Raw genomic sequence first — 26,382 nt, forward strand, 5'->3', positions numbered from 1 at the left:
ACTGATGGGGGAAGGGAAGGAGAGTGTTCAGGATGGTCTGGGGATCCTCCAGAGGCCCCAGGCTATAATTCAAAGGAGAGTAAAACAAAAGAGTCATTTACAACTCCAAGGCTGTATCCTTCTCTAAACACTCTGACCCCTCCCCCTCCCACCCCTCCCCCAGACTACGGGTTGGCTTCACGAGCCTCTCTCGTGGCCACCCCACCCCCACCTTGCTCGCCTGAAGTTTCTAAGCCTGATTCACTCAGGAATGAGCCGATCTCGCCTACTCAAAAAGGCAAGGAGGATATTTCTGCTTTCCCAGTCAGATATATAGAGGACCGTGAGGATGCCAACAGACGCATTGCTCAGCACAAGCCCATAGACTGTAAGGTCTTGAAAATGCTCAGAAGCAGCGTATTGAAAAACGGGGCAATCGCTCCATTCACATTAGCGCTCCTCAGTAATCTGACTCAACAGACACTCACACCGGCTGACTGGTACCTGGCAGCCGAGTCCGCCCTCAGCGGAGGTGACTATCTGACCTGGAAGCTGAAATTCCATGATCTATGTTCCCTGCAGGCCTCCGAGAACAGGCAGGCAGGAATCAACGTGCCCTTTGAACAATTGGTAGGGCAAGGAGAATTTGAACCAATTGCTAGGCAAATCGCAGCCACAGAGCAGGTTTTTAACCAGATAGCCAGCGCGGCCACTAAAGCATGGAGAGCCCTACCCGGGAAGGATTCAGAGAGCCTGTACACAGAGATTATCCAAAAGCAGAACGAATCTTTTGCTGACTTTGTGGATAGGCTCAGTACAGAAGTCTGCAGACATATCCCTCAGGAAGATGCAGCTAAGGTTCTCATTAGGGACCTTGCTTTTTTAAATGCTAATGAACAGGCCAGGAGAGCTTTAGCTCCCATTAAAGCTACAGGGACCCTGACAGATTTTTTAAGAGCTTGCCAAGACATAGGCATGGGTGAGACACGAACTATTTTAACAGTACAAGAGCAGCCAAGAATGCTTAGAGGGCTATGCCATGCGTGCGGCAGGAGAGGTCACTATCGTAGAGCATGTCCAAATAAAAAATCAGGAAAGACTCCAGATATCTGCCCCAAATGCGGAAAGGGCAGGCATTGGGCTTCTGAGTGCAGAGCTGGCAATAAGCGAAGTCTTCCCAACACAGGGTCTAACACCCAGTTAAACTAGACTTCGGGCCAGCCTTGAGCCCAGGAGTAAATCAGGGCAGAACCATGAGGTATTCTTTTCGATTCCCTATAATTGCAGCCGAAAGCATAGTACTAAAAGAGAAGTCAGAACCGACTTGGATTCCAGCTAGCTTTTGTTTTCCAGTACCTCAAGGTGTTAAAGGGTTAATACTAGGCGACCCTGACCTCATTGCAAAAGGTTTAGAAATCTTTCCTACATTGTTTCAGGATAAGGAGACCAATGGGCTCCACATCCTGGCTGCTGCAAAGCCAGCATTTTGCATTTCAAAGGACACTAATCTAGCTTACTTGACCATATTCCCTGAAGCTGATTTCTCTCTAAAGAGCAAGCTTCAAAAAAGCAGCCTTGACTCCACAGCCCATGGATTGTTTTGGTCTCAAAAAATGACTCAGGATAGGATGGTAATGTCTTTATTTGTAGAAGACAGGGTTATCTCTGGCATCCTGGATTCTGGAGCAGACATCTCGGTGATCTCTGCTACGGATTGGCCAGAATCATGGGAAGTCATTGAACCTCACCAAAAGTTAATAGGCATAGGCACGCCTGAGCAAATTCTCCAATCAGCGAATACTTTATCGTGGTCTGATAGTGAAGGACATAGAGGTATATTTAAACCTTATGTACTAGATATTGCCCAATCTCTTTGGGGCAGAGAGGTGATGTCCGCAATGAACATAACATTGACCACATCGGACAAAATGCACACAGAATTTGTGGGTGCGGCAAGCATCGCCCCGCTATTCGCTGACCCTATCACGTGGTTAAATTCCAAACCCATTTGGATTAACCAATGGCCTATATCTAAGGAGAAATTAGTACATTTAGAGGCCATAATACAAGAACAATTGAGCTTAGGTCACATACGAGAATCAAACAGTCCCTGGAACACCCCGATTTTTCTAGTGCCAAAGAAGGCATGGAAGTGGAGGCTAGTCCATGATCTTAGGAAGATCAATGAACAGCTAGTGGACATGGGGACAAGGCAACCGGGATTACCTTCCCCGGGTCCGATTCCCATAAACTGGAAGCTGATAGTTATAGATTTGAAGGATTGTTTTTTCAATATCCGCCTGTCCCCACAAGATTGTCACAGATTTGCATTCTCTGTACCCTCAATAAATTATGGTACTCCTTTCAAAAGATTCGAATGGCTGTGCCTTCCACAAGGGCTTCGTGTAAGCAGCTGTTTATGTCAGAAATATGTAGCTAATGCACTAGAAAAGGTTAGATACCAACACGCCAAATATCACATACTTCAATATGTAGATGACATTCTGTTAGCGGCGCCATCTAGTGGCGAAGTGGAGATATTGCTCTCAGACGCCACCAAAGCTTTAACAGCTGCAAATCTGGTGATCTCTAAGGAAAAGATTCAAACCACGCCCCCTTACAAGTACCTAGGAACACTAGTGTATGATCAAGAGATCCGACCACAGAAAATTGAGATTCGTAGAGATTCCCTGAATACATTGAACGACTTCCAGAAATTGTTAGGTGATATTAATTGGCTCAGACCTTTTCTAAAAATCTCTACAGGACAGTTGGAAAACCTGTATGCCACTTTAAAGGGAGATGCTGCTTTATCATCCCCTAGAACGCTGTCTCCCAAAGCGGAGGAGGAGTTAAAGGTAGTGGAAGAAGCGGTGTCAAAAGCCAGATTGTATAGAATTGATCCATCATTACCCTTAATAGCGTCTGTTCTACAGACAAGGTATACTCCCACAGGTGCTTTACATCAGGACCAACACATCATAGAATGGATTCATTTAGCCAATCAACAAACTAAATCCCTCACTAGCTATCTAGAACTTATCATTTTACTGATAACTCAGATCAGAAAAAGGGCAAGACAGTTAACTGGCATAGATCCTAGTACAATTCATGTGCCTATAACAAGAGAGCAAGTTCAGAATTTATTTGCACAGTCTTTGCCATGGCAAATTGCTTTTGCAGATTATACAGGACAGATAGATAATCACATTCCTGCTAATAAGATACTGCAGTTTGTAAAATTGACTCCTATTATTTTTCCAAGAATGACATCCATGCATCCTCTTGTAGATGCTGTGAACGTTTTTACAGATGCATCAAAACATGGGAGAGCAGGAGCTGTAGTCCAGGATAGCACAATGTTATTAGACACTACTTATGGCTCTCCACAAAAAGCTGAATTAGTTGCAGTTCGCAGTGTGCTAAGGGATGTAGTACAACCTTGTAATATAATCTGTGATTCATTATATGTGGTTAATTTGGTTAATTCGCTAGAAACAGCAAAGATTAAACCTGTACCTGATGAAGAGTTATATCTCTTGTTCCGTACCACCCAGATGGTGATATGGCAAAGGCAGAACAAATTTTTTATAACACATATTCGTTCACATACTAACCTCCCTGGTCCTCTCTCGGAGGGAAACGCTAAGGTGGATACCTTAGTGGCATCTGCTTTTCAAGATGCAGTTAGATCACATTCTTTATTGCACCAAAATGCGAAATCTCTCAAATGCCAATTTGACATGACTAAAAGACAGGCACAGGAGATAATCCAGCAATGCAGCTCATGTGCCCAGTTCTCCTCTACACCTCTTCCCCCAGGAGCTAATCCCCGAGGACTCAAAGCTAACCAGCTTTGGCAGATGGATGTGACTCAATATGCTCCTTTTGGAAGGTGGAAGTATGTGCATGTGACAATTGACACATACTCAAGGGTCATATGGGCCACGGCACAAACGGGAGAAAAAGTTTCTCATGTCATTGCACACTTGCTGGAAGCATTTGCGCATTTGGGCATTCCAAGTCAGATAAAAACTGACAATGGTACTGCATACACCAGCAAAAGGTTTGCAGAATTTTGCAAACTGTGGAATATAAACCACAAAACTGGAATTCCAGGTAACTCCACTGGTCAAGCAATAGTGGAGAGAGCTAACAGGACTCTCAAGAACCAGATACAAAAACAAAAAGGAGAGTACCTGACAATTTATGAGGGTGACATCTCTAAACCCAAACCTATTATTCCTAACAAATTGTTAAGGATGGTACTTTTAACTCTCAATCATTTCTCCATCCCAGAAGGGCTGAATGCTACACCTATGCAGACGCATTTTGAGTGTCATGACACAATGGACACGGTGCAGCAGCCCTGGGTTTTTTGGAGATTGCCAGGAGACAAAGATTACAGAGGTCCGAACAGACTAATAACGATGGGTCGAGGATATGCTTGTGTTTCCACAGATGATGGAGAGATCTGGACTCCCAGTAAGCATCTCAAACCATGGAAGGGACCACTTTCAGATGCAAGGGGAGCAGAGGAACAGGCTCACCAGTCTAGCACCGCACCGGCTGCCCGAGACCAGGACGAGAAGCAGATGAGCATCGCTGCTGTCTCCAGTCAGCTACCTGATGGTCAAGCGCAGGGCACCGGGATCGAAGGCAACACTGGTGAATGCACACACTCCGAACACTGACATTACATTTACTCTGATGGCATTCACTATTTTGACTTTGCTGAACATCTGTCATGCTGAAGTCTACTGGTCCATCGTGCCCAAACCTCCTATTTTGAGAATGTTAACTTGGAGGGACAAGCCCCCTCTGGTATATGTTAACAACACGGACTGGCTACCACACCCTATTCTAGCCAAACGTGTTCCTCTAGAGTCTGAAGGAGCTCTGTACAATTATTCAGGATCTACTGTGTATCCTCCATTTTGTATGTCTTTTAGAAATTCGTTTATTGGTAATTCTTTCTGTGTACCACGCAGACATCAAGCGTGGATTGTCAAAAATGCCACTGACAACAGTTATGTAGGGGTTGGCATGGGTGTGATAGGAATGGGAGATGAGTTAGCACGTAAGACGTTCCAACCTAAACACCCGGCTAGCAAGTACCTATGTCCAAATCAGATAGGTACGGTACAAAAGGAGTTGCCATGGACAGATTGCTCTGTCCGAGTTCCCAGAAAGGTTAAGATGCTGGCAACCACAGACTTTAACATCTACAATTGGGCACCCAGGTTACGCTGTGGTCGCTCTGAACAACTGACGCGATTAGGCAAATACACTGACTATGAGAAATGGCACATGCCATGTCAGGATCTTCAGAAAATGGAGGACTTACTAGAAGTGGACATGGCTGGTTCTAGACTTGCTATTGAAGCAGGTCCTATACAGAACACGCAGTGGAAGATAGTGGCTGCCACGCAGCCGATATACAAGTTTAAGATCAAGGTGAAGAACTCAGGACTTGATCTTGAGTATGACAGTCACGTTAATGTCACTGCATGTGTTTTTGCTCCTTATGTAATGCTAGTAGGTAACAGCCTTCGAATTTTTAAAAATGACCAAGGTCTATATGAGATCAACTGCACAAAATGCCGCCTACATCAATGCCTTAGTCCTAAAAACCAAGATTCATATGTTGCTATCATGTATCATCCACCTTTAATGTGGGTACCTGTCGACTTGACAGAGACGTGGGCATCTGCGCCTACTGTGCACATCATTCAAAAGGCATTTAACATGGTTATACATAGGTCCAAGAGAATGGTCTTGGAGATTATAGGAGCCGTAGTCTCAGTAATTGCCATGATCACATCACTAACCACAGCAACATTGGCATTAACTTCCTCTATCCAGAACCATGAGTTCATACAGGAAGTGGTGTCTAACTCTTCCAAATTATGGCACACTCAGCAGAGTATTGACTTAGCTTACAGAGATGAGCTGGACAGTTTAAAAGATGCTGTGTTTTGGTTAGGTAAAGAGGTTGAAGCTTTACACACAAGGATTACTTATCCCTGTCATTACAATCAAACGGGTTATTGTATTACTCCGTTGCCATATGATAATGTGTCATATGAATGGCAACTAGTCGTTCAGCACATCAAGGGTGCTTGGGGAAGCCATAACAGCACCTTGGACATTATTAAATTGCAACAGCAGATCAACAAAATAGACCAAATTGTATATGGGAATGAAGCTGCAAACATAGCTGCAAATTGGGAAGCAACTTTATCTTCCCTAGATCCCCAAAATTGGTTTGGTAGAGCTAACTTAACCAGCATTGGTACTATCATTTTATTCATATTATTGGCTATGGGTTTGATTATACTTTGCAGCAGAAGCTGTAAAAACAGAGCCTACATTCAAGGCATACTGCCAGAATTGGCACGGTCTTATCACACTAGGCAATTGGTGCCTGAAAATGTTGAATTGAACACGACCGTTCCATGAAAGACCAGAGTATCATGATATTTTACATTCCAATCTTTGCTATATACTGAGAAGATGAAGGCATGTTTGCTATGTCACATGTCTGTCCCTCCTGAATTGTTCAGAGAGGATGTTTTTTTTTTTCTTTAAAGGGATCTCTCCCACCACACAATCAAAAAGAAAAGGGAGAGGAATCTTATACAGATCAGTATTTCTAAGAAATCTTACAGAGATCAGTATTTTGCTCTAAGATCAGTATTTATATTTTAGAGGACACTTTTTAAAGTCACTTTTGATTGATCAACCTTGAATTTTTCTTTTACACTATTAAGGACAGAACTTTGAGTATAAAGAAGGTACTGTTAATGCTCTGATCCAAATTATGAAGGTGCCAAGATTTCTAGAATTACAGTCACCTTACGGTCAGTAAACATGAGAACATGACAGAAATTGTTAATTTTCAGTTGACCATTCTGGAGAGTGATGTCTGATTGCATGCAACGGGAATCATAATGAATCTTTCATTATGGACCAGACAGCCTAAGCCACGGTGATGCATTTTCCATGTGAAATGGATGCTTGAGGTTGGGGAATGCAGAGACATAGTGCACTGACGCCCTCAGTCACTGGATGTCCTGGCATCGTCCTACCAACCAGTTTCTTAGGTGGCAGGCATCTGGCAGTGAGAGCAAATGGATCCCAAAGATGCAGAATCAGTTCAAGAGAAGGAAAGCATTTATCCTTCGGGTCCAGAGGAGGTCAGTTTTGCTAATCATGATGAGATCTGACAGCTTCTCATGCTTCTGACTGGTGAAGAGTGACGTGGTTAACTGAAGCACCTATCTTGTCAGACAGAGAACTTCTACCTCATGAAACCAGGATCAGTGTTATGGAAATTATTTTTCTTTTTGACATTTTTATATCTTATATCATTATTTTGTTAAGCACTTAGATAGAAAGAAAGTTCACACTTGATTTTTATATTTGAGTTTTATAATCTGGTTTGATTTTCTCACTTTGAATTATTATGATTGTGCACCAGTGTGTTTATATTTAGCGTGTGTTGAGTTACATCTTGATATTACTCTATTCATTTGTGTGTCAAACAAAAAGGGGGAGATGTAGCAGTCCAGACCATAGGCATTATGGAGAGACAAGGAATGTGAGTGAGCTCATGGCCATCCTGTGCATGGCAATAAATTTTATTGCCAGCGTGGCTGAAGTTTAGGCGCGAAACCTGGCTTTCCTTTGTCTCACTCTCCCGGGGATAATAACCCCACCTTCACCTTGTCATAAGTTGCATTATCCAATGGGAATACCCCAGGTAACTCATCCATATGTATTGAGGTATCATATAACTGTTCAATATGTATTGAGCTGTCAAGACTATAAATAAACGAGCCCCAGCAAGCTCCCCCCACTTGAAGATCTTCTCCCCTGCCTGTCTCTCTCTCTCTTCTCTGTCTTTCTCACTAAGGCCTGGCCTTTAGGCCAGGCCTGCCTTACTTCCTCTCTTTCTCCTAATGCTACCTAGCATTATCTACCTCCTGTAGTTTCTGATCTCCTTTCCATCTGAGCTAGCTTTATCCTCTGACCAGTATGGTGTTAAATCGAGATCATTGGGTGGTTTTAGCCTGAATAGTCACACTCAGTGGTCGGAGCTTAGCTGTGGCTCATACAAATAATATTTGTCTACTGACTCGGTTATTCACATCTCTAAAGTCGGCTCGTTCACGCCCTTCGCGGGATCAATACTTCTACTCTATCTCTATCCTCTCTTTCACCCCTTGCAGCCTCTCGCAGGCCGGGAGGCTACAAAAGGTCTTACTCCAACCTTTAATTCTAACCTTGTGAGTGTCAACCCGTCTCATATTTGTTTCTTGAAGACAACATATGGTAGGGTTTGGGGTTCTAATCCAATCTGCTATTTGTCTACGTTTTATGGGTGAGTTCATCCCATTCACGTTCAAAGTTTTGATTGTTATTTGTGGATTCACTGGCATTTTGATATCTTCCCCTAGTTCTGACCTTTCTTCTTTAGCTTTCTCTTTTTGAACCAGTGATTTACTTTAGGTCAGTCCCCCTAGTCCCCTCCCTTGAAATGCTTCCCTTTCTAGCCCCTCCATTTTTATGCTCCCTTCCCCTCCCCCCTCTCCTTCTCTCCCTTTTTATACTGGAGTCCTCCCCGCTCCCCCTCCTTGATTTTCCTTTCTTTCTTACCCTAATGCATAAGATAGAATTCAGGATCCCACTGGATCTAGATGTTCTTCCCTCTCAGATTTGTTTTCACTGAGAGTAAGGTTTAAGTAATTCCACTTCACACTCTCTTCCTCTCCTTCTCATATGAGAGTTCTTCCCCTCCCCTTCCCATGTGTATCTTTATATGGGAAAGATTATTCTATTGAGTCCCCCCCCTATTTCTTGAAGTTAATCTTAGTATTATCGACGGTTCCCCCCTCCCTTTATCTTTCTTTGCCCCCACTTTCCCCAAATCTTCTTATGCCCCAATCTTTCCCTATGCATGTTTCTTCTAACTACTCTTATGATGCTACAATTTATGAGAGTTACACAAAACATTTTCCCCACATATAGGATGATTGCAATCCTGCATGAGGTTTTTAGTGGAGGTGGAGGTTGTAATTTAGGAGGAGTGGGAGGAAGAGAGGATGGAGAGACTCCTTCTAAGGTGAAGGAGGGTCAGACTTCCTCACAGCTTCTATAGCAGCCTCAAGTGAGAAGTTAGGAAAAGAACTGATAGAATCAGTTAAAGCCATAAAAGTTGAAAGAGTAATCGTAATATACAAGTGTTAGTAGAAGTAGGGAAATGTGGGGTCAGAACCTGAGAAACAGCTCAACTCTCCACATTTTGTGCAGTATTCTGCCCAAATTCCATGTGATCCAAATTGCTGGTAATATTCTGTTTTCTTTTTACTTTGTTTCATAGCTTGCCCTATGAAATGCCATTCTTCTTTAGTAAATCCTCCTCGTTCTGAAATGTTAGGACAACATTTCAATATAACTTTAAGTAAGGCCTTGAGCTAACCTTCTGAAATCTTAATTCCTACTTTTAAGGACTTTACAATCCTCCTTTGGGGAAGCCCTAGCACCTAGCACTGCAGTCAGTAAATGGTGATCCTTTGTTATTTGCATTGTCTCTGGGTCTCCATTCTTGGCGGATTTTCCTGAACCCTACACCCTTCATTTACTGTGTCTCTCTCCCTCTCCATTTCTCTCTCCCTCCCTCCCATCTGTGTCTTTTCCTCACTGTCACTTCCCCTCTCTGCCTCATCATCTCTGTGTCTATCCTCTCTCTCCATTTTTAATACATCTCATTCTGTTTCTGTCTCTCCCAATCACTGTCTGTCTCTGTGTGCTTTTCTCTGTATCTCACCCTCTGTTCTTTCTGATTCTTTTTCCTTCTATCCACTCCTCTCTCCTCTCCCTTTATTGCTTTCCCTGCTTTTGGTGTCTTCCTCTTCCTCTCTATGCCCTCCCTGCCTTACTTCTAGTCTCTGTCTCCGTCTCTTTTGCTCTCCCTAAGGACCTTGGGCCCAGAATGGGATCTTGAAGTCTATCTTGTCCTACAGGGTAAGGAAGAAGGGCAAACTAAGGGGGGGTAGGGAGGAGGGAGTACAAAAAAGGGAGGGAAGGAGAGGGGGGAGGGAACTTAGCAGACCCTAAAGAAACAAGAAGGGAACAAAAAAAGAGGACCAGAAAGGGAAGCATATGAAGGGAGGGGAATAGGGGGCTTGACTAAAAGTAAATCACGAGGTTAAAAGGATAAAGCAAAAGAAGAAAGGACAGAAATAGGGAAGGATTTCGAAATGCTAGGAAATTCAAAAGTGGCAATCATAACTTTGAATGTGAATGGGATGAACTCACCCATAAAACGTATTGGAAGAAGAGAGTGGATTAGAATTCAGAATCCTACCATATGTTATCTACGAGAAACACACCTGAGGGGGATATAGACTCACAAGTGTCAGAATTAAAGGTTGGGGTAAGACCTATTGGGCCTCAACTGATAGAAAGAAGGCAGGAGTTGCAGTCACGGTATTTGACAAAGTCAAACTAGACCTGGTTAAAAGGGACAGGGAAGGTAAATACATCCTGATGAAAGGGATGATCGATAATGAGGAAAAAACACTCATCAACAGGTATGCACTGTGAATCTTAAAATTTCTCAGAATCTACCTTAGAACATTTGGTTAGGGCTATTCCCCATTTTAAACAATGAAGGTACTTAATCAGGAATGTATTTGGAACTTTAAAATTACTTCACCCATACTTAGGCATACTTTAGGGGAAGGTAAAGTTGTAAAACTCCTTACTGAACGATGAAAATTACTTAACTCATACTTCAAGTGAGGCAAAAGTCCTTAAGTTACCTCTATTTTTAGATCTAATACAAAAGGGTAAATAAAGTGGAACGGGAAGTACATAAAGGAGATTAATTCATTTCTTCAGGCTGTAGGGCACTGACAGAGTCCCTCCAGGACCCCAAGCTGCTCATGCAGGAGGTAGGATAGAATCCAATTAAACTAAGCCTGAGAAAGGAAGATCAGGAAACAAAGGAAGATCAGGACAAACAAAGAGATCACAATGGAATGCAAAGTAACACATTGATAACTATGGATAACCAATTAGGTATCTCTGAAAGTCAATAACCCCTGAGTTTTATCCACTTATCCCTGACCACACACCACTGTGCATGACCTATGTGCTATCCACTTATCACTTACCACAGACATGTATTTATGATAAGCTTGCTTGGTTGAAAAATAAGGACCTGTATGGGACAGGAAATAGCCTGGATGCTCATAACTTATATAAACTGTCTCCTAATGCCAGTCGGATACCATTTCCTCTAGGGAAGACTGTTCCAGTTTGTAGGTATTTTATTCTTTCTCAAACAATAAATAACAATTACAAGAAATGAATTTCTGGTTGTCTGAATTAGCTTTAGGGTGTATCCCACATCACTCTGATGATCATCAGTTTTTCTGGAAGTCTCATGATCAATTGCTATATAAAGTCAGCTATTCTGAGAAGAAAAATAATCATCAGGAAGAGTAATTATATTCTGAAATCTGAACTCTTTTATTCCCACAAAAAAATTAAACCAAGAAACCCCCAAAAATGCACATTCAGCTTTTTATCCCTAGCTTCAATTTATTTCAATCTTGTCCTGTGTCTACATTTATCTGTGATAACTTGCCTTTCCTTATGAACTGATTTCAGATATTTTGGTAGGAAAATTGCCTGTATAACTATATCTATGTAGTTTCTCTTTTTATTTTCTCAGCAATGAAATTTTTTCATTTGTTTGATGCTAAGAAAATCAATGAATGCATCATCTGTTCTTTCTCATACGAGAAGAATGAACAAAAAATCATTTTATGCACAACGGGTGTCATAACGATTGTCTTTACTATGAAAACATTAACATATACTGAACTAATTTGTCTCAAATGAGGGGTAATTGCAGGAATGAAAAAGTTTTCTGTTTGCTGATAGTGGAATTGAAAGAACTAAGTGGAGGAAAAAAATAAAATTTTAATTTATAGGAAGAATCCTAAATGTTAAAGATCAAAATCATAGGAATTATTTTTATTGTAAAAGTAGATTTATTTCCTTAGTTTTGAAGATCACACAAAATTTGTAAAGCAATATTAAGCTTTGTTTGTAGATAGAGCAACATGATATATTTGACCCAGGCTTCCAATGCCGAGAGAGTGAGACTGTCTCTGTGCATCAACTTTTCCACTTCAATCTCCTTCACACACAAGTGTCTTTGTGCACACTCATCTAAACACCATTGTAAACCTCAAAATTTCTCAGACTTATGAATGTTAGGGGTTTCCCCCATTGGGGAATCTTCTACTTAAAAAAAATTCCCTAGCAGATGGTGAGAACTCTACTTGAGTGTGGGGGCTCCTTGCCTTGGGAATATCCCTACTCCACCCTACTTAGGACTGCTTTAGGACAGAGAGCTCCTTGAGAACAATGAAAAGTACTTTGATCCATGCTTATGGAAGGGACAGGAAGTTCTTTGAGTCATGACTGTTTTAGAATTGATACAATGAGATTCTGAGTACCTATAAAGGTGGGGCAACTTGTAAACTACTTAAACCTAAAAGGGTGATAACTTATACAGAGGTTTTTTCTAATGAAATTTGTTGACACAGCAGCATTTTCCCCCTGACTTACTAAAGAGATTAAAACTACTCTGCTGTGAATTCAAAATGGGCGGTCCTTTTAGAAAACATCAATATGATTGGTGGATGTAAGGACTTAGGGGAGGTGACAGAGAAGATTTTGCCCTTAAAAAGAAGAGCTCAGGGAAGAGCTGGAAAGTCATTCTGAAACATTCAGATTGGAGAGACTCATTCTGAGGAGACTGCTTCTGAAACATTCAGATGGAGGAGGGAGCTGGTGAAAGCAGCTGAGATGCAGCTGGCCTGGTGTCATTAGAAATCCTTACTTAGACAGATCTTATGATGAGTTATAAAAAAACTGACTGATTTCTCTTTTAAGACTCAGGTCTAGGCCATATTGGCTTTGAGGCCCTTCATACTTATTCCTTTCTTACTCTCTATCTCTTTCTTTGATTACTCATTGTATTGTTAATTAAAATCTCTATAAAACCTAATTGACTTGGGTATTTGAATAATTGGGAATATTTCCCTGGCGGCCACCTTATATTTGATTTTAAACCCAAGACACTGTAGTGAAACTTACTTCTGAGGTCAAATTTTACTCACCCTCTCTTATGTCTATCATAATTTATATATTCCATGATTTTAATCACTACAGTTTAAGACCTCAACCATTTTAAATTTCACACCATAGACGAAAATGCACAGAGAAAATCGTCATCCTCGGTTACCGAGAGACGACTACTACTATATTTGACAACGCAGGAGAAATTGGTGAATTTACCTTAGTTTTATGGGGACATTTTCTCTGACTCCTATATTCAATTTCTAGTCGATTTCTAGACCCTGAATTAAAACTGTACTTCTTGGGTAACTACTGGCTACAGAGAGAATCTACTTTGTTGAACAATTGCAGCTATTATGAAGTGGAATGCTCAGTGTTCAAAGTTCTGAAAGAGAATTTTCTGTGTACTTCTCCAAAGCTACTTCTGTTTCAGAGTCCAAATCAAAGTGTGGCAGAGATTTCAGTTGTTATATTGCTCAGACCAGAGGTAAAAAGATCTTTGATTACTTATATATTTTCAACATTCTGGTGACTGGTAAGAGAACATATTTGGTTCACTATCCCACATATTTTATGCCCTTTTCTCTCCCTCTTTTCTTCCCTCTAGCCATCTTCAATTCCTCTTTCCCCCTCTACCTTTCCCTGCTCTGTCCTTTCGAAGGTTCATCCCCTCTCCTCTTCCTCTATATCCAACCTTTCTCTGATCCATCTTACCCCTCTCCCCTTTTGACTACAACTCCTATCCTTTTCCTACTCTGTGTGCTGTCTCTATCTCTTCATCCTTCTACTCTTCTCCTCCCCTTCTCTCTTTTCTTCAACTGTCTTTCCATTCTTTCATTTCACCCTCTTCTGATTCTCTCTTCTTTCTCCCATCTTGTCCCCTGATCCGTCACTTTGTTACCCTCCTCACTCCTTCCCCTTAGCCTACCGTCCCCTGACCTCTCTTTCCCAACTCCACACTACAGCGCCCCCCATTTCCTGATGGTTCTCCTCTTTCAATGCCCTTTTTTTTGATACTCTCTCACGGACTTTTCCTTCCTTTGCTTTCTCCCCTCTGTGTACCGCTTCCCCCCCAACCCCCTCCTTACCTTCCTTCCTCTGTCTTTTCTATTCACCCCTCTCAACCTATTTTTCCACTTCCCATTTGACCGGAGATTCCAAGGGGGAATCCAGTATTTTATTGACACGCTCAGGGGGGAACAGCAATCACACCTCCATGATCTGCAAAGGGACAGAAATCACTGGCTTCTTCATGGATAGGGGAATTGCGGGAAACAGCCTCGCAATGGACAGGGTTGCTTGAAACAGCACAGAACCACCGCCTCCACCCAGAATTTTCTCACCAGAGCAAACACGAATCCATCCAGACCCATTCTCCAGAAGAGAAAGGGGTCTTTAGGCCTCATTTACAGGAAGGATCGCGGGGTGGGGGTGGCGGGGGGGGGGAATTAGGGCAAACGTCATGAAAGGGTTCAAGTCAACAAAATCAAGTACATTACTGCTCAGGAAAAGAACCACAAGAGGCACTGAGGCTCAGAGATACAGGCTCACAAAAGACCGATAGTGAAGAAGATGGAGTCATTTTCTAAGGGGCTGAAGGATTTACCTCGGAAGTTAGATCAAAGGGAGTTACATTTCACTGAACCTTCTTATTGGTTTCTTCCGTCTGTTTGGCCAAAGCAGTCTTCACATGCTGGGTGAGTGTAAACCTCAAAATTTCTTAGACTTATAAATGTTGGAAATTTCACCATTGGGAAATTTCATACTTGGAAAATTTCTTAGTGATAGTCTATTGGAATGTGAACCCAATTGACAAGGGAGGTTCCTCCTCCTCCCTTCTTAAGATTAATTTGGGACAGAAACCTTTTGCTGAACAATGGAAAGGACTTTGACCTATGCTTAAGCACAGAACAGGAATTTCTTTGAGTCATGATTGATTTTAGAATTGATACAATAGAGATACTTGGAATGACAGAATCAGGTCTTGGAAAATACAATTTCCACCCCACTCAGTCCTAACAGGATTTAGGAAGGGCTGCAGCATAGATCAAAATTTAATTATTCCAATCTCTACCCTACTCAGGGTAACAAGGGCTGTAGCAAAAGATCAAGATTTAATTATTTGAGAATATGACCTTCAACAGACATGTGCAAAGCCACAGACCTCTGGGTGGTCCAGGGTTAAGCTAGAGCCACCATTGGCACAGGGAAAATGATGGACAGTGATTGGTAGATGTGAGAACTGAGGGGAGGAAACTTGGATGGTTTCCTTAAAGATAGAGGGGTCTGAGGACTGGGGTGGGGGGGATTGGAGAGTTTTGGCTCTGAGTGGTTGGAGAGGTGTTCTGAGAAGCTTGCTCTGAAGGAAGCTGAAGGTGGGGGCCTCTGAGACTGTTTCTCCATTTTGGTCACGTGAGTAATAGGGACTGATCTCTTTTCTTTGCCCCAGCTATCTAAGGGCTTGGGCCTTTTGGCCCAGCCTAAACAGAAGGGGTATTTAAGCCCTATTCCTGTCTCTCCCCTTTCTCTCTCCCTCTCTATCTCTCTCTCTAATTCCTTTCTTCCTCCTGTTTGTAATTAAACTCTATAAAAGGTTGACGGCTGACTTGAGTTTTCATTTAGGAATTACATAGCTGAATTCCTTGGCGACCTTAAATTAATATATATCACTCTTTTAAAGTGATTTCCATATCACATTGAGCAAAGCCTTAGTTCACCAGGGGTCTACAACCCGATGGCTACCCTCACAAGGTTTAGCCGGCCTGTCGAAGCCATTGCCCGGGGTGTAGCTGCTGCTGCATGCTAGCAGCTACTAGGAGCTACAAGTGAGAGTTGGGTGTCAGGTGAGGGTCAGAGGTTGGATAGCTGCTCTAAGAGGGTACGACAAGCCCTCCATACCAGAGATACTACTCCTCCCTGAGCACCCCACACACCCCTGTAACCAAGGAATAATGTTCTAAATTGGCTAAATAACTTAATTTTAAAAATAAGATATTTTATGTTTTTCATTATCATTCCTTTGAATTTCCTTCATTTTTTTCTTGACTTCTCAAGATGATCTTAATTTCTCGATAGTCAGTTCTCATTTTAAGGCCTTATTTCCTTCTGTCAATTTTTGATTCCCCTTTCCCAATTGGGCCATTTCTTCTTGCATTCTTTTCTTTTTTTGTTCCTAACTTTTCCACTACCTCTCTCAATTTGTTTTTGAAGTCATTTTTCAGCTGTTCTGGACTCTGTGTCCATTGCATATTTTTCTTTGGGAATTTGTATGTTTTTTTTCTGTAAATTCCCGGTCCCCTTCTGTATCTACACCTTGTTCTTATTCTATAAAAAATTCTTATTGGAAGGGGGTGGAGTCAAGATGGCGGCTTAGAAGCAGATGAAGTTCAGACCTCTGAAAACCCTTCCTTACTGATTACAAACTGAATGCTGCTAGGGGACTGGAATTCAGACTTAACAACAGGACACAGTTGGGCAACCCTCCTTCTGGACTCAAATCAAAAGGTATGCCCCCCTGAAAGTCGGAATCCGAGAAAACTGGGGTCTATGGGGAAGGCAGAAGGAAGGTCCCAGGACCCCTACCCCCACCCCAAGCCCGGAACGCTGAGCCCCCAGTGGCAGCAGGAACTTCTGGGAGGGCAAAGGTGCTGTTTTGCAGGGTCTACCTTGTGAGCACCGGGGTGCCGGGCATGGAGTGTCCAGAGTGGGCAGTAGGGAGGAAGCCGTGGAGAGACCAGAGAGCCTGAAGCCCCATGGCTGGGTCATACCTTCTGGCTGCAGTCTCACAGGAGCTTTTTTCCTCAGGGCACATGCACACCAACCCAATTGAATTTAATCCAATCAAAAGCCTCCAGAGTGACTTCCAGGTAAGCATGGCTGCACAGTAGACATGGCTCGCTTCCTCTCCTCAAACCCAACGACACAAAAGACCTCAAAAGACCCCTCAAGAAACAAAAACAACCATCCTCATAAGAGTGGAGAGACCCCACACTAAGTCGAAGCACTGAAGGTAGGTGAGACTTCAGAATTTCCACTATATAAGGGAATGAAAAGCTGACCCACCCTCCTCCCTCACACAACTCCGAGTGAGCCAGAGTTTAAGTCTGCACTGGCCAGAATCAATAAGTGAGGGAGGGACACCCCAGGACTGAACAACGGGCAGCCCCACGTCTGGGAACCTGAGTAAGACCACCAAGAATCGGGCAAGGGGAACTCAGATCCCGGGCTCCCAGAACTAGCGTGCTATAATCAACGAGTGCGCAAAGGGATCCCCTGAAGTGAGCAACGGGCACCCACAGGTCTTGGGAGTTAACTAAAAACACCAAAGGCCCACACCTGAGAGCTGTAACACCCGAAAGGCCGGTAGGTAGGGGAGGGCAGACCCTGGGCTTCTGGGGAAGATAGCGCTGCTGCAGAGAATGGAGAATTTGCCTGGGGATAAAGCCTCGGATCAGTAGACCCATACACTGAAAGCCAGACCTCCTTACTCAGATTTCTGACTGGAAAGGGGAAGAAAAAACCATAGAGATGGCAAACAGTGCACAGGAGCAACAACATCTAAACACCAAGAAAAGCAAGAAGAAGGGGTTGACTTTGGACACATTTTATGCCGCGAAAATACAAAATACAGAGGAAATAGAAGAGAAAACACAAACAAAATGGAGAGCCAAATCAAAAATTAATTGGAAATTAAATAATATGATACTCCAAAATCGGTTAGTTAGAGAAGAAATCATAGAAACAATTAATAATTTCATTGTGGAAAATGACAATGATGAGGGATGCAGCCAAAGCAGTACTTAGAGGAAAATCCATACCCATGAGTGCATATATTAACAAATTAGGGCGGGCAGAGATCAATGAATTGGAAATGCAAATCAAAAAACTTGAGAACGAACAAATTAAAAACCCCCAGAAGAAAACCAATCTAGAGATCCTAAAAATTAAGGGAGAAATAAATAAAATCAAAAGTGATAGAACCATTGAGCTGATAAACAAGACCAGAACCTGGAACTTTGAAAAAAACAGACAAAATAGACAAAGTACTGGTTAATTTAATTAAAAAAAGGAAAGAAGAAAGGCAAATTAACAGCATCAAGGATGAAAAGGGGGATCTCACCTGCACTGAAGAGGTAATTAAGGCAATCATTAAAAACTACTTTGCCCAACTATATGGCAATAAATATACCAACCTAGGTGATATGGATGAATATTTACAAAAATATACATTGCCTAGACTAACAGAAGAAGAAATAGTTTTCTTAAATCATCCCATATCAGAAAAAGAAATCCAACAGGCCATCAAAGAACTTCCTAAGAAAAAAAATTCCCAGGGCCTAATGGATTCACCAGTAAATTCTAGCAAACATTCACTGAACAACTAACCCCAATACTATACCAACTATTTGACATAATAAGCAAAGAGGGAGTTCTACCTAATTCCAAAGCAAGGCAGGCCAAAAACAGAGAAAGAAAACTATAGACCAATCTCCCTAATGAATATAGATGCAAAAATCTTAAATAAGATACTAGCAAAAGGACTCCAGCAAATGATCAGAAGAGTCATTCACCATGATCAAGTAGGATTCATACCAGGGATGCAGGGCTGGTTCAATATTAGGAAAACCATCCACATCCTTGACCACATCAACAAGCAAACCAACAAGAACCACAGGATTATTTCAATAGACCCAGAAAAAGCCTTTGATAAAATACAACACCCATTCCTCTTAAAAACACTAGAAAGCATAGGAATAGAAGTGTCGTTCCTAAAAATAATAAACAGTATATATCTAAAACTATCAGCTAATATCATCTGTAACGGGAATAAAATAGATACATTCCCAATAAGATCAGGAGTGATACAAGAATGCCCATTATCACCTCTACTATTTCACATTGTACTAGAAACTAGCAGTAGCAATTAGAGAAGAAAAAGAAATTGAAGGCATTAAAATTGGCAATGAGGAGACCAAGTTATCACTCTTTGTGGATGACATGATGGTCTACTTAAAGAATCCTAGAGATTCAACCAAAAAGCTAATAGAAATAATCAACAACTTTAGCAAAGTTTCCAGGATACAGAATAAACCCGCATAAGTCATCAGCATTTCTATATATTTGCAACACAGCTCAGCAGCAAGAACTAGAAAGAGAAATCACATTCAAAATGACCTTAGACAAAATAAAATACTGAGGAATCTATTTCCCGAGACAAACACAGGAACTTTATGAACACAACTACAAAGCACTCTCCACACAACGAAAACTAGACTTGAACAATTGGAAAAAACATTAACTGCTCATGGGTAGGACGAGCCAATATAATAAAAATGACCATCCTACCAAAACTCATCTATCTATTTACCCATGGAACTTCAAAAAATTTTTTGTACTGATCTAGAAAAAAACAATCACAAATTTCATTTGGAAGAACAAAGGATCAAGGATATCCAGGGAAATAATGAAAAAAAATACAAAGGAAGGGGGCCTGGCAGTCCCAGATCTCAGACTATATCATAAAGCAGTGGTCATCAAAACAATTTGGTACTGGCTAAGAGACAGAAAGGAGGATCAGTGGAATAGACTCGGGATAAGTGACCTCAGCAAGACAGTGTATGACAAACTCAAAGACCCCAGCTTTTGGGACAATAATCCACTATTTCATAAAAACTGCTGGGAAAGTTGGAGGACAGTGTGGGAAAGATTGGATTTAGATCAACACCTCACACCCTACACCAAGATAAAATCAAAATGGTTCAATGATTGAACATAAAGAAGGAAGCTATAAGAAAATGAGGCAAACACAGAATATTATACACGTCAGACCTTTGGGAAGGGAGAGGCTTTAAAACCAAGCAAGACTTAGAAAGAGTCACAAAATGCAAAATAAGTAATCTGGACTACATCAAATTAAAAAGTTTTTCTACAAACAAAACCAATGTAACTAAAATCAGAAGGGAAGCAACACAGTGGGAAACAGTCTTCATAAAATCCTCTGACAAAGGTTTAATTATTCAAATTTACAAAGAGCTAAATCAATTGTACCGAAAATCAAGCCATTCTCCAATTGGTAAATGGGCAAGGGACAGGAACAGGCAGTTCTCAGCCAAAGAAATCAAAATTCTTAATAAGCACATGAAAAAGTGTTCTACATCCCTTATGATCAGACAGCTGCAAAACAAAACACCCCTGAGGTATCACCTCACACCTGTAGCATCCCAAGCATATTCACATCTATGAAATATAAATGACTGTATGGCTACTGTGTCTCCAAGCATAAGGTTATACCAATGAGGCTTGTGAATGTAACCTTGAACTGGCCATATGGCCCTTGGCTAAGACAAACTCATTAACACGCTCAGACTCAATTCCCTGGGAAAGCACCACGGTTTGCAATCTACACGCCCAAAGGTGTTCCCTCTACCTTGCCACCCAATCTTGATTGTTTATACTTTGTGATGTGGGTACTACGTCCTTGGGAGTACCGCCCAAGCAGGACAGGAATAAATTCAGAGGCAAACCCATGAACTTCCTCTTGGCCTTTCTCCCCTTCCATGGAGCTCCACTTGGCTCCTTGATGACTGTCTCTCTCGCCTCTTGACCTTCTCCTTCCCCGAGGCTGTAACCATCTCGTCCTGCATTCCCTATCTTGATCTCCTCCACCTCATGTTCCTTTGTACTCATACTCACGTATCAAAGGGAGTATCATAGGGATTGCCTGCTCTATCCAACCACTGACTTGTCCGTGTCTTTCATTTCCACCCTGGTTCTCAGTTCCAACCTCTCCTCGAGTCCCATCACAAAGGTGAGCCCCTTCCCTTGTGGGACCCTGCTGGTCAGGGAAGTCCATTAAGGAAAACCCCACAACACCTAGCAGATCGGCTAACATGACAGCAAAGGAAAGTAATGAATGCTGGAGGGGATGTGGCAAAGTAGGGACATTAATTCATTGCTGGTGGAGTTGTAAAGTGATCCAACCATTATGGAGGGCAATTTGGAACTATGCCTAAAGGGCGAGAAAAGACTGTCTGTCCTTTGATCCACCCATAGCACTGCTGGGTCTGTACCCGCAAAGAGACAATAAGTAAAAAGACTTGTACAAGAGTGTTTATAGCTGCACTCTTTGTGGTGGCCAAAAACTGGAAAATGAGGGGAAGCCCTTCAATTGGGGAATGGCTAAACAAATTGTGGTATATGTTGGTGATGGAATACTACTGTACTAAAAGGAATAATAAAGTGGAGGAATTCCATGGACTCTGGAACAACCTCCAGGACGTGATGCAGAGTGAAAGGAATTAGAACTAGGGAAACATTGTACACAGAGACTGAAACACTGTGGTACAACCGAGTGAAATGGACTTCTCAATTAGTGTCAATACAAAGTCCCTGAACTTTCTGCAGGAACCTAGAAGAAAAAACACTAGCCACAAGCAGAGGACAAATTGAGAAAAACAATTGCTTGACTACAGGGCTTGAGGGGACATGACTGAGGAGAGACTCTAAATGAACAACCTAATGCAAATACGAACAACATGAAAATAGGTTCGAATCAAGGACACGTGATATCCAGTGGAATCTTGCGTCAGCTATGGGAGGGTGTTCGGAGGGGTGGGGAGGAATAGAAAAGTATCTTTGTTTCCAATGACTAATGTGTGAAAATGACAAAATAAAATAATGTTTAAAGAATTATTTTTAAAAATTCTAATTTGAGGGGTAGAAAATAAGGTCTCTCATACTTTTCAGGGTCTCTTGGTCTTGAACAGGAAACTGGTTTTGTTGTTGGACTGACCTCCCATCCAATATACAATATAACTATCATTCTTCGAATCTTAGATCTGTGTTTATGGTTTATGTTCCTAGGGTTAGAAATTACAATACATGCTCTATAGCCTCATGTCCATCTTATGGAGGAGAACATTAAGGCAGAGTTTAAGTATTGTGCCTCGAGTGAGTCGTAAAACCTGTAATTTCTTCAGTCACATTCTGACCCAGATGTTTCATCAAGATTTTATCTATCCTGCCATCTTTAAGTAGTTTAAACTAAGAATTATTAAACACAGTATCAGGAAGTATGCTTCAATTGGAAAGACTTGTCATCCCCAGATTTCCTTTTTCCAAACACCAGAGGGAAAAGCAAACTACAAAGCACTTTCAACTTAGTTAGATCTTTGAAAACTGCCTAAGACATTTATTAAAGATAAAGTGACTGCTGGATGACTGAAGTGAAGATAAACAAGAAGCAAATTACTTGACCAAAATGTGGAAAATGAAAATCTATTTAAGTGACTTAAATCTGTAATAACACTAAAAGATTAATTTACTTTCTACAGAATCATATGACTTCTTTGTAATATTTTTATGTAATCTAGGAAACATAATTTCATCATAATACAATTTCTATTGCATATGTAATAGTAAATGAATAAAATCTATATAATCTATTTAGATATAATATCTCCATCAAAAATAAAATATGTGGGATAGTAAATCAACTGTGTTCACTTTTACGTATGCTCTGAGAAAAACCATAACTGAAATATCTGCCACACTTTGATCTGGACTCAGAAACAGAAGTAGCTTTGGGGAAGCTTACAGAAAATTCTGTTTCTGAACTTTGAACTCGGAGCATTCCACTCTGTAATACCTGCAATTTTCAAGCAACGAAGATTCTGTATGTAGTCAGAAGTTACACAAGAAGTAGAATTTTAATAATGGGCTGGAAATAGACTATAATTATAGGAGACGGAGAAAATGTGCACATATAACTAAGGTAAATTGAACAGTTTCTCCTGAGTTGTCAAATAAATCATGTTGCTATGTCTACAAACAAAGCTTAATATTGCTTTTAAAAAATTGTATCATTTTCAAAACAGAAACTAAGGTACTAAATCTACTTTTGCAATTCAAAATAATTTTTATGATTTTGATCGTTCCTAATACATTTAGGAGTCTTTCTATGAATTAAAACTCTAATTTTTCCTCCACTTAGTTCTTTTGAATTCCACTATCAGCAAACCTTTTAGCAAATCCTGCTATTACCTCTCATTTTAGATAAATTAGTTTCGTATGTGTTAAGATTTGTAGCGGAAAGACAATTGTTATGACACCTTTTGAACATAAAATGATGTTCTGTGCACCCTTCTTGTACTAGAAAGAACAGATTATGCATTCATTTATTTGCTTAGAATCGACAAAAGAGGGAAAAGTTCCACTGATGACAAAATAAGAAAAAAATACATAGATATAATACTATAGTGATACAGGGAATTGTCCTACCAAAATATCTAAAATGTGTTCATAAAGCAAAGATAAATTATCATGGATAAATATAGGCACAGTACGTGGTTGAAATAAGTTGAAGATAGGGTTAAAAAACTGAATCTATATTTTTTGATTCTTGGTTTGATCTTTTTTTGGTGGGGGAAAATAACTAATAGAAGAGTTCAGATTTCAGAATATAATTACTCTTATTTAATTACATTTTTCTCTTCTGAGAAGAACCAACTTTATATAGGAATTGGTCAAGAGCCTGCAGCCACCCCAGGCTCCTGGCGCCTCTCACCTCCCCATTCCCCCACCACCCCCCTGCTTACGACATTGGAATTGTCCACTCTAGGGTCACTGACGTGTCCCTTGTCCAATCAGAACCTTCGCTTGCCTTTGCTAGGTGGGCGGTTCCTTTCAGTTCTTTTCTCCTGGTTGTCTTAGGAGAAAATTGAACTCCCTCTGATCCAGCTTCCGAGGTAAGCCTTTCAGCCCCTTGGAAAGCAACTCTGGCTTTGACACTCTCGGTCTTTTGTGAGCACGTCTCTCTGAGCCTCAAGTGCCTTCCGTGGTTCTTTTCCTGAGAATTTCGTACTTGATTTTGCGGACGCGAACGGTTTCATGACTTTTGCGCTCATTTGCCCCGAATCCCTTTTGCAGAAGAGGCTTGAAGACCCTTTTCCCTTCTGGAGAATGTCTCTGGATGAAGTCGTGTTTGCTTCGGTGAGCAAAATCCTGGGTGAAGGCGGAGGTACTCAGGAGGGGGCCCACGGTGGTAGACTCGAGCGATGAAGAGAGCTAGACTGGATGAAGAGTAGAAAAGGTATAAGAGTGAGGTCAGGGAGGAGATGAGAAAGAGGGTGGTTAGAAAAGGAGAGAAAGTTGGGAGGGACAGAATGGAAAGAGGGGGGGGGGGGGACGAAGGGCAGAGAAATACGGCTTAGAAGGAGGTGAAGAGAATGAGAGGGAGAGAAAAGGAAATGTTGGAGGGTAATTGGGACAGCCGACGGAGGTTGTTGGAGCGGGCTGGGGAGGTTGGCGAGGGGGAAAACGAGTCTGGAAGGCATGTCAGGTTGCCCGCCACCAGGTCACTCGCTAATTGCCAGCACGTTTCTCCTGTTAGTCCTCGTTCCCGGGTTGGAGATGTAGCGTTTTACATCTGGGGCCTGCAGCCACCGCCTCCACCCCCACCCCTTTGTGGCCCCTCCCACGACCTCCCCCCTCCTCGCCCCCCACAACTTTCTCCTTTGGAACTGTGCAGTTCATGGGCGTGTCCGTTGTCCAATCGGAATCTTTGTTTGGCGTTGCTGGGGGGGGGGGTCCTTTTAGGTTCTCTGGGTTTTCGGAGGAGGAAATGTAACTCCCTTTGATCCAACTTCGGAGGTAAGTCCTTTAGCCCCTTAGAAAATGACTCCGACTTTTTCACTATCGGTCTTTTGTGAGCCTGTATCTCTGAGCCTAAGTGCCTCTTGTGGTTCTTTTCCTGAGCAGTAATGTACTTGATTGTGTTGACTTCAACCGTTTCATGACTTTTGCCCTAATTCCCAGCCCCCCCTCCCCCCCCCCCCCCCCCCGCCTGATCCTTCCTGTAAGTGAGGCTGGAAGACCCTTTTCTCTTCCGGAGAATGGGTCTGGATGGATTCGTGTTTGCTCTGGTGAGAAAATTCTGGGTGGAGGCGGTGGTCCTGTGCTGTTTCAAGCAACCCTGTCCATTGCGATGCTGTTTCCCGCATTTCCCCTATCCACGGAGAAGCCAGTGATTTCTGTCCCTTTGCTGATCATGGAGGTGTGATTGCTGTTCGCCCCTGAGAGTGTCAATAAAATACTGGATTCCCCCTTGGAATCTCCGGTCAAATGGGAAGTGGAAAAATAGGTGGAGAGGGGTGAATAGAAAAGATAGAGGAAGGAAGGTAAGGGGGGGGGGGTGGGGGAAGCGGTACACAGAGGGGAGAAAGCAAAGGAAGGAAAAGGCCGTGAAAGAGTATCAAAAAAAAAGTGCATTGAAAGAGGAGAACCGTCAGGAAATGGGGGGCGCTGTAGTGTGGAGTTGGGAAGGAGAGGTCAGGACAGGGTAGGCTTAGGGGAAGTAGTGAGGAGGGTGACAAAGTGACGGATCAGAGGACAAGACGGGAGAAAGAAGAGAGAATCAGAAGAGGGTGAAATGAAAGAATGGAAAGAGTTGAAGAAAAGAGAGAAGGGGAGAAGAGTAGAGGGATGAAGAGATCGAGACAGCACACAGAGTAGGAAAAGGATAGGAGTTGTAGTCAAAAGGAGAGAGGGGTAAGATGGATCAGAGAAAGGTTGGATGTAGAAGAAGAGGAGAGGGGATGAACCTTCCAAAGGACAGAGCAGGGAAAGGTAGAGGGGGAAAGAGGAATTGAAGATGGCTAGAGGGAAGAAAAGAGAGTGGGAGAGAAAAGGGCATAAAATATGTGGGATAGTGAACCAAATATGTTCTCTTACCAGTCACCAGAATGTTGAAAATATATAAGTAATCAAAGATTTTTTTGCCTCTGGTCTGAGCAATATAACAACTGAAATCTGTGCCACACTTTGATCTGGACTCTGAAACCGAAGTAGCTTTGGAGAAGTACACAGAAAATTCTCTTAGAGAATTTTCACAGTACACAGAAAATTTAGCTTAGAGAAAGCTAAAGTTCAGATCTCCAGAAACCCTTCCCTACCGAACTCAAACTATATGCTCCTAGGGCACAGAAATTCAAAAGGAACAACGGCATAGACCCCGGGAATCCTCCTCCTGGACCTGGATCAAAAGGTCAGGCCCCCCAGAAGCCAGAACCCAAGATCACTCGGACCTATGGTGTAGGCAGAAGGAAGGTCCCAGGACCCATCCCCCCCAACCCAGAGCTCTGAGTCCGAGACAGCAGAGGGAACCTCAGAGCCCCAGGGCCGGCTATTCTGAAGACTGCTTCCTGAAAACTACCTGACTCAGACGAGAGGGCATCCAACACA

The 26,382-nt window shown here is 42.1% G+C and overlaps 1 protein-coding gene across 1 annotated transcript; it reads left to right on the forward strand.

Moving 5' to 3' along the window:
• The first annotated feature begins 4,689 nt into the window (after positions 1-4,689).
• On the forward strand, positions 4,690-6,441 carry LOC107651027 (endogenous retrovirus group K member 6 Env polyprotein-like). The gene has a single exon (XM_056809898.1). It carries the CDS (start codon positions 4,690-4,692, stop codon positions 6,439-6,441), a length of 1,752 nt encoding a protein of 583 aa, XP_056665876.1.
• Positions 6,442-26,382: the final 19,941 nt, after the last annotated feature.

The sequence above is a fragment of the Monodelphis domestica genome, chromosome Y (genome assembly GCF_027887165.1).
Source record: "Monodelphis domestica isolate mMonDom1 chromosome Y, mMonDom1.pri, whole genome shotgun sequence".
NCBI classification, from domain to species: Eukaryota; Metazoa; Chordata; class Mammalia; order Didelphimorphia; family Didelphidae; genus Monodelphis; species Monodelphis domestica.

Coding starts and splice junctions, on each gene's coding strand:
- LOC107651027 (XM_056809898.1), top strand. CDS start 4,690: ATGGCATTCACTATTTTGACTTTGCTGAACATCTGTCATGCTGAAGTC.